Raw genomic sequence first — 16,216 nt, forward strand, 5'->3', positions numbered from 1 at the left:
AAGGCATTCGAGAACCGAGGTATCACTGTATTTTTATCAGCAAGAATGTTTTTATTGTATAATTTCAAAAGGATGATTAAATGGTTTGTTTGTTTTTTTAATTTTTTTATTTATTTTTTTGTTACAGATGTTTCTCCTTTTTTACCCCATTGGTAGCTCCCTCCCCACCCCACCCCCGCCCTGTCCCCCGCTTTGTTGTCCATGTCCATTGGTCATGCATACATGCATATAAGTTCTGTGGTCTATCTCTTCCCACCCCCCCCATCCCTTTTCTGAGGGATGTCAATCTGTGCCCTACTTCCATGTTTCTGGGTCTACTGTATTCCTCAGACTGTTATGTTCATTATATTCCGTATATAAGTGAGATCATGTGGTATTTGTCTTTTTCTGCTTGGCTTATTTCACTTAGAATAATACTTTCCAGGTCCCTCCATGTTGTCTCAAAGAATAAGAGATCTTTCTTTCTTACAGCTGCATAGTTAGTACTCCATTGTGTATATGTACCACAGCTTTTTTATCCATTCTTGTACTGATGGACACTTGGGCTGTTTCCAGATCTTAGCTATTGTAAATAGTGCTGCTATGAACATGGGGGTACATGTATTCTTCCTGATTGGTATTTCAGGCTCCTTAGGATATATTCCTAGAAGTGGGATCACTGGGTCAAATGGAAGTTCTTTTTAGAAATAAACTGCATTGTACAAAATATCTATCAGAACTAATAAACAAATTCTGTAAAGTTGAAGGATAAAAAGCCATCACAGAGAAATCAGTTGCATTTCTATATACTAACAATGAACAATCTGAAAAGACAACTACAGAAAAAATTCCATGTATAACAGCATCAAAAAATACAATAAAATACTTCGGAGTAAACTTAACCAAGGAGGTGAAAGACTTGTACATTGAAAACTACCCAAAACAATCTATAGATGGAATGTAAATCTCTATCAAGATCCCAATTACATTTTTTTTCAGAAGTAGAAAAATTCATTTTAAAGTTCATATGGAACTTCAAGGGACCCTGAATAGCAAAAACAAAGATGAAAAAGAACAAAGTTGGAGTTCTCACACGTCCTGATTTCCAAACTTACTAAAAGTACAGTGATCAACACAGTGTAAAGACATATAGACCAATGAAATAGACTACAAAACCCAGAAATAAACCCTCAAATATATGGTCAAATGATTGCCAACAAGGGTGCCAAGACAGAGGGCAAAAGACAGTATTTTCAGCAAGGATGCCGGGGAAACTGGATTTCCACTTGCCTAAGGATGAATTTGGACTCTTACCTTATACCATTTACTAAAAGTTAATTCAAAGTAGATCAAAGATATAAATAAAAAACTAAAACTATAAAACTTTTAGAAGAAAACATTGAAAAATATTCCAAAACAATGATTTTGACAATGACTTTTTTGATATGACACCAAATTCAGAGAAAACAAATGAGAAATGGGTAAATTGGACTTAATAAAATTGAAAAACATTTACATGTCAAAAGACACTGACAAAAAAAATGAAAAGGCAACGTATAGAATAGGAAAAATATTTGCAAATTGTATATCTGATAAGGAGATACTATGCAAAATATTTAAAGTTATCTTACAATTCAGTAACAGAGAACAAACACTTGAACTGAAAAATGGGCAAAGGACTTGAATAGATATTTCTCTAAAAATGACGTATAGCCCAGGCTGGTTTGGTTCAGCTGTTGGAGCGTTGGCCTTCGGACCAGAGAGTCCCAGGTTTGGTTCCCACTAGGGACATGTACCAAAAAAAATAAAAATAAAAAAAAAAAATACATATACATGCCAATAAGCATGTGAAAGATGCTCAATATCACTAATTATTATAAAATGCAAATCAAAATCACAATGAGATACCATTTCATACCCATTATGTCTATTATGGGGGAAAAAACAAAAAACAAAAACACAGGAAAGAACAAGTGTTGGCCAGGATGTGAGAAAATTGGAAGCATTGTGCACTGCAGGTGGGAATGTAAAATGGTACAGCTGTGGTGAAAAGAGAATGACTATTCCTCAAAAAATTAAAAATAAATTTATTATATGATCCAAAACGTAATTTCTAGGCATTTTACCCCAAAAAATTAAAAGTGGAGATTCAAAAGATATTTGTACATTCATATTTATAGCAGCATTGTTCACAATAGCAAAAGGTGAGAGCATGTTTTTGTCTATTGATGGATAAACAATACGGCACATACATACTATAGAATACTATTCAGCCTTAAAAAGGAAGGAAATTCTGACCCATGCTACAAGACTTAGTGCAAGAAGCCAGGCACAAAATGTCAACTGCTGTGTAATTCCACTTATGAGGTAACTAGAAGAGTCAACCTCAAAGAAACAGAAAGTAGAATGGTGATAGCCAGCAGTTGGGGGCAAGTGGGAATGGGGAGTTATTATTTAATGGGGACAGAGCATCAGTTTGGGAAGATAAAAAAATGTTTTGGAGATGGATCGTGGTGATGGTGGCACATTAATGTGAATGTAGTTAATGCCACTGAATTATGCCCTTAAAAACTGTTAATATTATACATTTTATGTGACACCTAATTTATCACCATAAACAAAGTTAACTGCAAATATGTTCGGGAGATATGGTGGTTGCTGGAAAATAGCAGAGCTGTTAATATGCTTGAAAACAATGCACATTTAAACGTAGGAGAAAATGAGACATCGCAAGATTTCTCACTTTGACAAAATTCACAAATCTAAATGGCATTTGGATTATTTTGCACCAAATATTTCATGACTGATTGATTCAAGATTTAGATAGACATGCATTTAGCCAATTAAGCCCTGCATTCATGCTCTGTCTGGAAGCAAAGTAGCCAGGTTTGAAAAATTTTGGTAGCAGCAAGCAAATAAAATTCTGTTGCTCAGGAAAAAAAATAAAAAAGAATTGTAATACAGTATGTTCCTTGCAACTTTCTTATCTGAGAATTCATCAGCATTTTTTTTGTTGTTCAAGAAATATTATTTTATTGTTTTACTTTTTAATATCAGCATACAATTGTGGAGTGCAGGTCAATCACTTTGTATTTGGTCATCCTTTGATTGGTATAGTTTTGATCTTTGCAGATTTTTATTTATTTTGCCATTATGAAAAATGTTGTAATAAGTAGCCCTGTGCTTATAACATGATAGAGTATTGCTTTTTATTTCTGAAATAAATTATGTGCTTTTTCACATCCTAATAATGTGCTATTAGACAAGTGTTTTACATATATGCATAATAATTTGAAATAAAAAATTTAACACTAAGAAAAAAGGCATGCATTGTTACTTTTTTTCACTTAGTATTTTCTTTTTTTCCCCAAGAAAGGATATTAACATTTATTTATCATTTTCATTGTGTGATAATAAAATTTCAAAATGACAATAATAGATGAGTAACTTCAAAAACATAAGTCCAGACCTCCACAAAGGTGCTGCAAGGGGTGTCCGATTGAACTCCTAGAGGGAGATCTGGTTAAGGAGCCAATCCCAGGTGGCATCTTCACCAAGGATGTAAGAGCTAACCTCAGCATCCCAGAATCACCTGTGCCTCAGAGTTGGGGCCTCAAAGGTTTATAGAGCCCCATAAACTCCTACTGCCACAGCCACACAGAGATCCTCCACAAACCTGAAGCAGACTCTCCATTACAGGTGGGTAGAAAACACTTATCTATTTTTTATAATAGCCTTTAAATGATCCCAACCATTCCTGAAACTGAACCACACAACTTTCATTTTGGAAAGAACTGGACATCATGTATAATCAAATATTTAAAGTAAAGTTTGTTTCCAAGATTTATAACTCGTTTGGGGAATGCAAGGTGTTAAACATGATCCAGCTATTGATGTTTCCAAATGAGAGATGACACCATTATGTTTTATACAGTTAGATAAATTACATCACTACTGAAGAAATGGAATTTTGCTCACTTAAGTGATTTATATCAGAGTTTTATTTCTGCAGTATTAGCTAAAATGAAAACTGCATATTTCACAGGATAGTTTATAAAAGAAAACTGGATACACAACTACCCAAACTCCAAATGATACCCATTTTTGAGAATATAACCATTCAATCTGATAACATACAGGGTGGATAGATAGATGATAGATAGATAGATAGATAGATAGATAGATAGATAGATAGATAGATGATAGATAGATAGATGATAGATAGATAGATAGATAGATAGATAGATAGATAGATAGATAGATGATAGATAGATGATAGATATACACACATATATATATATGCATAATGTGTCATCAATGCAATAGTAACACCTATTTGGATAAACCATCTATCTGATAGTGAAATAAATATGCAAACAATTTAGTTGAGAAGACCTCAAAAATAAAGACGTCTATTTGAGGAAAGACACTGAATAGCAGAAGCAAGACTTTAGGAAACTACAGACCACTAGATTCCTGGTTTAAAAGGATAAAGCTTTCTACCATTCTCAAGGACAAAATAAAACCCAGGAAGAAAATATTTATAGGGTTGCATTCAAATTCACTGACCTAAAAGAGAATGTTCAAAATGAAATACATTTTCTTTATATACAGCCTTATAATTTTATAATAAAAATATTCTAAGTACTTAGAAACTATTTCTACATACATATTTAAAGACTATGATAATTACTCATCAGCAATAAAACATTGGTGATATGAAGAACTCACCTATTTTTTTACCCTCCCAGTTACTCATTAGTATTCATAAGAAGATTGAAAATGCCTACAGTATGATCAGAAAGGCATTCTTAAAACCTGAAAAATTCAACTTTGTGAGCCTCATTTCATACCATGTTCATTTCCAGTTCCTGGTTGCATAGAACCAGTGCTACAGGTGGTGGGCAGACTTCTTGCAGGTAACCTGCCACCTCTCATTCACACACAAAAGAGGAGTATCTCAGAAGAACAATATGAGTCAGGAATAAAGGGCCAGAGATAAAAATGTGTCTTCAATGCATTCCTAGTAGATTAGTATGACTATAAAAGTGAAATGGACATGATTGTGAAATACATTGAAAATGAGGCTAAAGCATATCTCGATTATTCTTTTAAAAGCTCAGATTACCGATCTTAATGACTCAAAAAGCTTTAATAACTGCCACTTGCCTCCCTGCTAATCTGAGAGAATCGTGCCATGCAGACTAAGAAGGATACAATGGTCAATGACAGTGTTAATGAAAGCCTGACCTAAGAGGCAGAAGAGGGGAATGCTAAGGATGGGAAAGTGTTTACGGAAATGGGCAAATAACACAAAATGGGGCTTGAAACAGAATATTTAGGGATGAATATATTTGTAATTGTATATGGTTGCTCATTAAAATGTATTATGGCAGTTTAAATAAAGAGTGTAATCAGGAAAGCCCTGGACTTCAGCAGAAATGGCAGAGCTGATATAGGTGCTTGTGTTGCTCATCAGTGATTTGTTTGCTGAGGGAGACAATGGAAACAATGAAAACTGTTGGGGAAAGATTCAACACTGTAAACACAGAGAATGCAAGGTAAGAAAGTTGGGTACTGGAAACATCAAGGGAAATGTTATGTCAAGTACACAGCTGCCTAACCACTAAGTTGTACACCTGAAACCAACACAAAGTAATATTGAAAGTAAACTGTGATGGAAAATGAGAAAGAGGGATAGGAGGGAACATGGAAGCAACATCCTGCAGTGTAATGTTTGGGGGTAAAGGAAAGCTAGACTCTCAAAACAGAGTGTATTCCTCCATGGAAAAGGATGGAGATGGAGTGAGCTACATGTTAGGAATTTTTGTTACAAAATTTGAAAAAAAAAACACCTTGAAATTAATGGAAAGAGATGGTGTCATCATCTAGGCTGATGTTTCTTACATATCTGCAAGTCTAACCACAAGATGTGCTTCAGACTTAAATATTCTCTTGCCTAAATGACTATTTAAATGACTCATTAACACCTACTGTTTACTATGTTTACAATATCACTTTGATCACCTCAACTTAAATCATATCCTCTAAAATGCAAAATATATATGTATACATGGTTATTGAGCCAATTACAAAAAAAAAATCACACAATTTTATCTTGGTCTATAGCCCTAAATCTGTCATTTCCTAATACATACCTTTTATAATTCATAGTATGAATTATGTTGGAGGTATCGCCTTGTGACTGCTCCCAACTACTCAATTTACCTATCTCTACTCCAGATTCTCCACTTTGTCCCAATCACCAGGAATCCTGTAACAACTGCTTAATTCATTTTTTGAAATTCCAATAATAATTTCTGTCCTTTTTCAAACTCTATAATATATTATCATTGCAACTGCAAAAGCTGATTATGTTATTCATCTACCTTAAGACTTCTCAATGAATTACAATTCACTTAGGATACCATAGGAGTATATATTGTAGTCTACAGGATTTGATTATCCTAATTCTCAACCTCCTCATTGTTACCCAGTCACACTAGCCTCCATTAAGTTTCCCCTCAAAAACCAACAAACAAAAAACTGAGTTATTTCCTATCCCAGAGCAGGATTTCTGTCTGGAATCCTGGAATGTTCTTCCCGTAATTTATTAAATAGTAAACTTCTCTACATGCTTTAGGTTTTATTCACATCACCCTCTCAGAAAGGCTTTGTCCTAATATCCCATGTGAAATAATTCTCCCAGGTTACTTACTACAGTCTGCAATGATATTGCTTATGTATTTATCAGCCTTTTTTCTCTTCCTTATTATTATTGAAATAGTCTATAACGTGAGAAACAAGTAATTTCTCTGAAGCTTGAACATTGCCTGGTACAAGTATGAAATCAGCAAATACTTGGTAAAATAAATAAATAATACCTAAAGAAACCAAGGTGAAATGTTGTGGTGTCAGAATCAGATATCCAAAAAACCCAAAGCAAACAAATGAAAGTATATTAGATGTTATATTTGTTTCAATTCTTCAATTCTTTTTACATTGTCACTATAAAATAGTTTCTATGTCTTTTTCTTTTGTTTTTCATATATAGAATGTCAACACTGAGCTTTTACAGTTTAGGTATTATGATACAGTCTTTTTAAAAACTCACTTTACTTATGTTTGATTGGATATAAAAAGTTTAAAGTACATGACTTGATGAATTTGGAAATAAGGATGCATTAGAGACCCATCACTACAATAAACATCCATCCTATCCAAAACTTGTTTCCTGTCCTCTTTATTATTATTTTGTGAGTATATATAGTTAAAATTTAGCTAAACAGCAGATTTTATGTTAAATAATGATGCAGTCTGGTTCTCAGAACTTAACTCCAAATCATCAGATAAGAGACTTCTTTGGGCTTCTTTGAGCCAGTTTCCTATCACATGTACTAACAGTTGTGAAGGGAAGAAACGCTAGTTGACTAGTAAGGAGCAGGTGATCATCCCTAACGCAATATTCTCTAGAAAAATATTCAGTCATATTATTATTATAACATGTGATTTTTTGACAAATATACTCAATGTCAATATCATAGAAACTCTTTAAAATGAATTTTTTCTACTATTATGATAACAAAAAACTATAAAAATGTTTTAAAATATTAAGAAAAAGATTAACTAAAAATTAGGACCAGATATACTTTATAAAATTTAAAAATAATGTTATAAAATTATATAAATAAAAATACTCGTTAAAATAAAATCAGTGGAAAGAATACGAGGATTTGCATAAACTTGTGGGACAAGAAGAAAAAGGGTTATGAGGGAGAAGAAAATAAAAGTTGTACCCATCAAAGCACAGTGGATTGAATTATAAAAGTGACAAAATTTTCACAGAGATTATTTTTTAAAGTTGAAAAAGATAATCAATAACCTGAAAAACAGATCTGTGGACATACAACTATGTATTTCTGACTGAGTTAATAGAATGGAAAATGAGAAAAAGCAGTTAACAGAAAGCGATGGTAGAATATGAAAGTTCAATGTGCTATCTAATAGAAGTTATAGAAGATAGAATAAAGAGAATGGGACAGAATAGTGACTAGAATCTATTCTGAAAAAACAATCAAGAAGTCTCAGATGAAGAAATCATAAAAAAGACATTCAATTATTTGGGACATATACTTTCTCAAGCCTTTCTCCCACTCAATATAAGAGACATACAATGACTCATGTCTTCAAATGTTTGTTTGCAAGCTGATAACATACTCATCATTTCATAAGACTGTAGGAAGCAAATCCTCAAAGTTCACGGTGCTGTGTTTTCTATTTAAATTGCCACACTCGCTTTTTTCTCTCTCAAATGATTGGAAAATTTGTTTATTAGACCTAGAATCTTGAGTTTAATAACTAAGTTAGAATAATATATGATCCTGGGAAATCTCACCCAAAGTATTAATTGCCTTTGCAAACTAATGGTAGTCCCAGAAAATCGTTCCTTAAGCTTCCTAACCACTTCTTTTCTTTCCCAAAGAGATGAATTTCCAAACTCTTTCATGGCTCCTGGAAATATCACCTGGGTCACTGAGTTTATTCTCATAGGTGTCTCGGGCAGTCCAGATCTCCAGATTCCACTCTTCTTTGTCTTTCTGGTCATCTATGTGCTGACCTTGGCTGGGAACCTGAGCATCATCACCCTCACCATTGTTGACTCTCGGCTTCAGACTCCCATGTACATTTTCCTCCAGCAGTTGGCCATCATCAATCTTGGCAACTCTACTGTCATTGCCCCTAAAATGCTGATCAATTTTTTGCTAACAAAGAAAACCATCTCCTACTATGAATGTGCCACCCAACTGGGAGGGTTTTTGGTTTTCATTGTAGCTGAGGTTTCCATGTTAGCCGTGATGGCCTATGACCGCTACGTGGCCATTTGTAACCCCCTGCTCTACATGGTGGTTTTATCTCGCCAAAACTGCCTTTTGCTGGTATCCCTTACTTACCTCTATAGCTTTTCCACAGCTGTTGTGACTTCATCTTTTGTATTCTCTGTGTCTTACTGCTCTTCCAACATAATCAATCATTTTTACTGTGATACTGTCCCTCTGTTAGCATTGTCGTGCTCTGATACTTACCTTCCAGAAACAGTCATTTTTGTATCTGCAGCTACAAATTTGGTTTGTTCCATGACAATAGTTCTAGTATCGTATTTCAAGATTGTTCTGTCCATTGTAAGGATACGTTCATCAGAAGGAAGAAAAAAAGCCTTTTCTACGTGTACTTCGCATATGATGGCAGTCACAGTTTATTATGGGACACTACTATTCATGTACTTGCAGCCGGGAACTAACCATTCACTGGACACTGATAAAATGGCTTCTGTGTTTTACACACTTGTGATCCCCATGCTGAATCCCATGATCTATAGCCTGAGGAATAAGGATGTGAAGGATGCCTTAAAGAGATTTCTGACAAATGTAAGCTTTTCTTTTAGATCAATGTAATTTTAGATCTCTATAGGTAGGTGAACAGATGGGTAACATTGGCTGTATTGTGTCAGGTCAGGTGGCTGATTTATAGGTTTCCAAGTAATCCTGGGCATTAAAAGGGGCTACGATTTAGGAATTACAAAAAAACTAAAGATCTTGTAGTTATGCAGTTAATATAGAAACTAAACGTTATTGCCCAGGCAGGTGTGGCTTAGTGGGTTGAACATCGTCTGGTGCACCGATGGGTCACCTGTTTGATTCCCATACCCAGGTTGCAGGTTCAATCCCTGGTCAGGGTGTGTATGGGAGGCAACCAATCAATGTTTTACTCTAACATCAATGTTTCTCTCTCTCTCTTTCCCTTTCTCTCTAAAAAAAAAAATCAATAAAAATATATTTTGGGGAAAAAAAGATACTAAGCATTATTCACTAAGTTTGCTAAGGTAGCTAGATTGAAAGAAATATTTCCAGGAGTCAGGAGAAAAATAAGTTAATAATGACTAAATAAGATAAAACTGAGCAGTAAAATATAGATGAGAGAAATAAGTTAATCTTTCTCTCTCTCTCTCTCTCTCTCTCTCTCTCTCTCTCTTTTTTGGCTTTTTAAAAATTCCTGGATATCCTTGGGTATAACAGATTGTTTCATCTTTCAGAACTGTAATTTCAGATGGCTATATATCTTTTTATAGCTAAGTTAACAAAATTAAACTGACAAGGATATTTAAAATAAAATTTCCTAACTCTTTCTTATATCATTTGAATGAAGAAACAAACATCAATGGTGAGTTTATGGACCTAGAGATAATGAAATAAGCCAGTCAGAGTAAGACAAATACCATGTGATCTCACTTATAGGTGGGATCTAATGAATAGAATAAACTGGTGAACAAAAGAGAAACAGGCATGGATACATGGAACAGACTGACAGCTGTCAGAGGGGAGGGGGATTGGGAAACTGGATAAAAGAAAGTGAATGGATTAAGCAAGAAAAAAACAAATATACATATATAAAACAGTGTGGTGATAGCCAGAGGGAAAGGATGTGGGGGTTGTTAGAAGTGGGCAAATGCAGGATAAATATGGGGAGGGAAAGAGCTTTCACTTGAAGAGATGGGAACACGATGCAGTGTGCAGATGATGTTTTACTGAGTTGTACACTTGAAACCTTATGGTTTTGCAAACCAATGTCACCCCAATAAATTCAATTTAAAAGCAGAATAAGGTTAGACCTACACACACAAAAAAAGTTGAAACAATTTCTAAACTGGGGTCAAATATCATCACAATTCCTAAAACAGGAAAATAATAAGAAAAGCTAAGAATGAAAAGTTTTATATCATCCACTATGACCACAGTTTTGAGACAAAGAATTCATGTCTGATTTTTTAAATAAATTTATGTGAAAAAACTTAATTAAAATAAATATTAAAGTGGAAAAGATTTAATTTGTGACTGTTTTAATTTTTATATAACACACTATTTCTGGCAGTGTGCTAAGCAATTTATAGGTATTATTTTTTAAACCCATTTTTTAAACTCAATTCAAAATAGCATTTGTATTTTAAGCTAATTTTCACATAAGGTAACTGAGCCTTTGAGAAGAGTAAATAAGGTATAAAAGTTTCTGGCTAATAAATGACAGGGCTGTGATTCAAACTGAAAATTTGACTCAAAAGCCCACACGTCTAACCACTACGTAAAACTGCATAACATCAAATCGTGTTTGGGTCATATTTTCATTGTGAAAAATTCAACTAAATTTACATACTTGTAACATGTTCAGGAAAATTAATGATGCAACAGATTTTATAACAGTAGATAAACTGGGTCATAGCCGCAACATGAAAATATATATATATTGTTACCTGAAGATGGTTCTAACTGTTTCATTGAAATATAATGTATATACCATAAAATTCATCTACTGTAAATATATGGATTGTCAGTAAACTGATTTTAGTAATGTTTTTAGTTTAGTAAATTTAGAATTATGTAACCATCCCATTATGCAGATCCAGTTCTAAAGTTTACAAAGTCATTATTTGTAAATAAATTCATACAGTTCTGCAAACATAACCTTGATGCAGTAGTAAATATCTGCATCACCACAAAAAGTTCCTTTGTGCCCATTTCTGGTTAATTTTTACTCCCACCCATAGCTCCATGTAACCAGTAAGCTGCATTCTGTCTTGTATATTTGTCATTTGGGAATTTTTGTATAAATGGAATCATACAATATGTAGTTTTTTATGTCTGGTTTATTTTTCTCAGCAAAGATTTTGTGTTTCTATTCATGTTGTAGCAAGCATTAGAAGTGTTTTCCTTTTTATTACTGAATAATTTTTCATACATGGATACACCACATTTTGTTTATTCTTTTACCACTTGATAGATATCTGGGTCATTTTATTTTTTGCCTTACAAATTATGCTGCTATGAACATTTGTGTAAAAGTCTCATGTTAATATGTATGTTTTTATTTATCTTGGATTGATACTTAGGAGCAGAATTGCTGGGGTGATTGGAGAGTTTATGTAAAACTTCTTATAAATCTATCCAAAAGTTTTCCAAAGTTTTTATTTCCACAGCAATATGAGAGTTCCAGCTTCTTCACATCCCCACTAACACTTGGTAGTGACAGTCCTTTTGACTGGAGATGCTCGGTAGCACCATGCTGTGGTTTTAATTTTGCATCTCTTTAATGGCTGATGATGTTGATATTGATCTGTTAAATTTTCAGCTGATCTACTATTCTGCCAGCTATATCAACCAGTACTGTGACCTCTCAGTATCTACAAATTTGGCTGTTCCAAAAAAAGCCACCGAGATCACATTTGTTTTCAAAATATCTCTGGGAATGGATGTTTTAAAGCTCCATTTTGAACCAAATTAGCCTATGTCTGAAAGCAAAGGTGCAGACCCTTATGACTGCCCAGCAATCATACTCCCAGATATCGACCAAATTGATTTGAAATATGCAAAATAAAATTGGGTTTATTGCACTCATAATCATAGCTGACAAACACTGAAAGAACCAAATATCCCTCAATATGTGAATGGATAATCAAATTGCGATACATCCATACAATGGAATACTTTTCAGTAATAAAAGACAACTAAAATAATAACAAATTGTCAGGAAAAACTAATTGAAAAGCAGCTGGCAAGAACCTGCATAACCAGGGACAGAAAGAAGATGCCAAATGGAGCCTGGTTGGAACTGCAGAGGTGTGTGGGGGCAGGAAGGGAGCCCATGGACAGCACCAGAAGGCTGTATTAATCGCGAGCACTTCCTGCTAAAAAAGTGGGAGTTTTAAAAAGCACCAAATCAGCAACAGCCACTCACCTTGGACTCCAGCAGAGGAAGGGCAGACTAGACTGGAACTGTATGGAAAGAGTCCAGGGGTCCTGGGTCAAGAGAGCTGGAGATGAGGACATTGTGAGTTGTGTGCTAAATCACTCCCTTACAGGACAATAGATATCTTACTCAAAGAGCCCCTTCCCAAAACCCTGGGGAGAAGCAATAGCCCCTCCCTCAGGAATTCAACACCACCAAGCCAGGCCAGAGAAATAAAAATTGAGGTTCATTACATACAGATTCTGACAGCAAGCACTGGAAATCCTCTTACACCTGAGGAATTTTTTATTCAGCTGAGGGTTACAAATCGAGGCTCATCAAGTAACTGAGACTAATAGCCTCCAGGCAAAAAGCTAGAGGATAACTGAACCTTTCTTTGGATTGCAAATCTATGAAGGAAAGTAATATGTGACAATGGTGTTTAACATGGGTCTTCCCACACTCATCCAAACCCAGTAGAGGGAGCCACAAACAGTGGAACACCAACCCCCACAAGAAAAATTTGTCAGGATCCAAAACCCACTGAGATATCCAAACAAAGAAACAAATTGCAAATGAAAGAACAAGAGAATTATAGTGAAGATGAGATAAATGAAATGCAGTTAAGCAAGTTATCAGAGGTAGAGTTCAGACCGATGACCTTGAGGAAGCTCAACAGCAGGAATAAGAAGCTCAACACCATAAGTAAAGATATAGAAACATTAAAAACTTACCAAATGGAAATGAAGAATGACATAGCAGAAATTAAGAACACATTGGAAAGGAGATTCTAAAATGGTGGCAGAGTGAATGGAAGCTACACAGACCATCTCCCAGGGCCAAACTGGAATTACAACGAAAATAAAGACAAATTGTCAGGAAAAAGCAACAGAAAAGCAGCTTGGAGGACCACATAATCAGGGACACTGACTCAATCCTGGTAGGATTATAGAGAAGCGAGAGGGGGGCTGGAAGCCCATGGTCGGCAGCACCCTGAGCTGTGGGCAGCACCCTTAGCTCTAAGCAGCACCCTCAGGTTAAAGTCCCAAGCGGCTCCACAGCACAGAGCCAGAACAGAGGCTAAAAGAGCCACAGTCACTTACCTTGGGCTCTAGCAGAAGGAGGGCAGACTGGACTGGAACTGTGTGGGGAAACTGGGTTTTGGAGGGTGCTCAGAGCTTTTGCTGAGTTGCGGCCACACAGGACAGTGGTCATCTTACTCCTTCCCAGGGCCACTGAAATGCAAATTGAGGCCCATTAACAACCAGCATCTGCCCCACCCTCAGGAAATCCCCTTACCCTGTGCACCTGAGGAAGTTTTTATTTAACTGAGAAGCCAAGGTTCTTCAGGTAACCGCAACTGATAGCCTCCAGGCAAAAACCTAGACTATAACTGTACCATCCCTGGGCTAGAAACTCTAACCAGGAAAGTAAGACTTGACAGTGATGTTTAACGTGGGTCCTCCCTGACTCATCTAAACCCAGGAGACAGAGCCACAAACAGCAGAACACCAACACCCACAAGAACAATTTTGCAGGCTCCAAAGCCCACTGTGATAGCCAAAATGGTGAAACACAGATACAAAAGTCAAATGAAAGAACAAGAGGCCTCTACCGAAGATGAGATAAATGAGGTGCAGTTAGGCAAGTTAACAGAAATAGAATTCAGAGCCATGATCTTGAGGAAGCTCAACAGCATGTGTAAGGACATGAGCACCATGAGTAAAGACATAGAAATGTTGAAAATCAACCAGTTGGAAATTAAAAACCACCAAGAAGAAATGAAGAATGACAGAGCAGAAATAAAGAATACATTGGAAGGTCTAAACAGAAGAGTAGAGGAAGCTGAGGACCAGATCAGTGAATTAGAAGATAGGGTAGAAAATATCAACCAATCAGAAAACAAAAAGGAAAAAAACGATTAAAAAACAGGAAGACAGCTTAAGAGAACTGTGGGACAACTGGAAACATAATAACATTCACATCATAGGAGTCCCCGAAGAAGAAGAAAATGAGCAAGGGTTAGAGAATATATTTGAAGAAACAGTGACAGAAAACTTCCCTAATTTGGTGAAGGAGGAAGGTATTCAAGTTCAAGAAGCACAGAGAGCCCCAAGTAAGAAGAACCCAAACAGGCCAAAACATATAGTAATCAAAATGCCAAAGACACATAGTAATCAAAATGCCAAAAATTAAAGACAAAGAGAGAATCCTAAAAGTAGCAAGAGATAAGCAAAAGGTTATCTACAAAGGAACTCCCATAAGGCTCTCAGCTGACTTCTCAACAGACATACTACAAACCAGAAGTGAATGGCATGAAGTAATCAAGGTCATGAAAAACAAGGATCTGAATTCAAGACTACTCTACCCAGCAAGGCTATCACTCAAAATAGAAGGTGAAATAAAGACCTTCCCAGGCAAAAAATGTCAAGGAATATATTAGCACCAAACCAGCGCTGCAAGAAATGTTAAAAAGACTGCTGTCATAAGCAGAAGAAATAGGAAGAAAAATATAACCACAATAAACAAAAGTGGCAGTAAATAAGTACATATCAATAATAACCTTAAATGTAAATGGATTGAACACTCCCATCAAAAGACATGGAGCAGCTGATTGTATAAGAAAGCATGATTTATATATATATATGTCTGTGTTTTTTACAAGTCCCACCTCACAACAAAAGACTCACATAGGTTGGACGTAAAAGGATGGAAAAAATCCAGAAAACAGAAAACAGAAAGAAAAAAAAGCTGGGGTAAAGTTGGAGGGATCACATTACCAGATTTCAGGTTATACTACAAAGCCACTGTAATCAAAACAGCCTGGTACTGGCACAAGAACAGGCATATAGACCAGTGGAACAGAACAGAGAACCCAGAAATGGACCCAAGATATTATGCTCAATTAATATTTGACAAAGGTGGCAAGAGCATACAGTGGAGTAAGGACAGCCTCTTTAATAAATGGTGCTGGAAAAATTAGACAGCTACTTGCAGAAAAATGAAACTAGATTATCAATTTACACCCTACACGAGAATAAGACTTCCAAACTTCTTTTGTGAGGCCAGCATAATTCTAATTCCCAAACTAGAAGAACACACTACAAAGAAAGAGAGCTATAGGCCAATATCCCTGATGAACATAGATGCCAAAATCCTTAACAATATATTAGCAAATCGGATCCAGAAATACATTAAAAAAACTATTTACCATGACCAAGTGGGATTCATCCCAGAAATGCAAGGCTGGTACAATATTTGCAAATCAATAAATGTGATACACCACATAAACAAAATGAAAGATAAAAACCATACGATCATATCAAGAAATGCTGAAAAAGCATTTGAAAAAATCCAGCACCCATTTCTGATAAAAACACTCAGCAATGTGAGAATAGAGGCATCATATCTCAACATAATAAAGGCCATATATAAAAAATGTACAGCCAATATTATATTTGAT

General features: G+C 35.4%; 1 protein-coding gene across 1 annotated transcript; it reads left to right on the forward strand.

Moving 5' to 3' along the window:
* Positions 1 to 8,483: 8,483 nt before the first annotated feature.
* On the forward strand, positions 8,484 to 9,431 carry LOC118628371 (olfactory receptor 8J1-like). Its single transcript, XM_036259279.1, has one exon. It carries the CDS (start codon positions 8,484 to 8,486, stop codon positions 9,429 to 9,431), a length of 948 nt encoding a protein of 315 aa, XP_036115172.1.
* The last annotated feature ends 6,785 nt before the right edge of the window (positions 9,432 to 16,216 follow it).

This window comes from Molossus molossus, unplaced genomic scaffold (assembly GCF_014108415.1).
Source record: "Molossus molossus isolate mMolMol1 unplaced genomic scaffold, mMolMol1.p scaffold_m16_p_13, whole genome shotgun sequence".
NCBI lineage: Eukaryota > Metazoa > Chordata > Mammalia > Chiroptera > Molossidae > Molossus > Molossus molossus.

Excerpts from the sequence above, each read along its gene's own strand:
- LOC118628371 (XM_036259279.1), top strand. The coding sequence starts at position 8,484 with ATGGCTCCTGGAAATATCACCTGGGTCACTGAGTTTATTCTCATAGGT.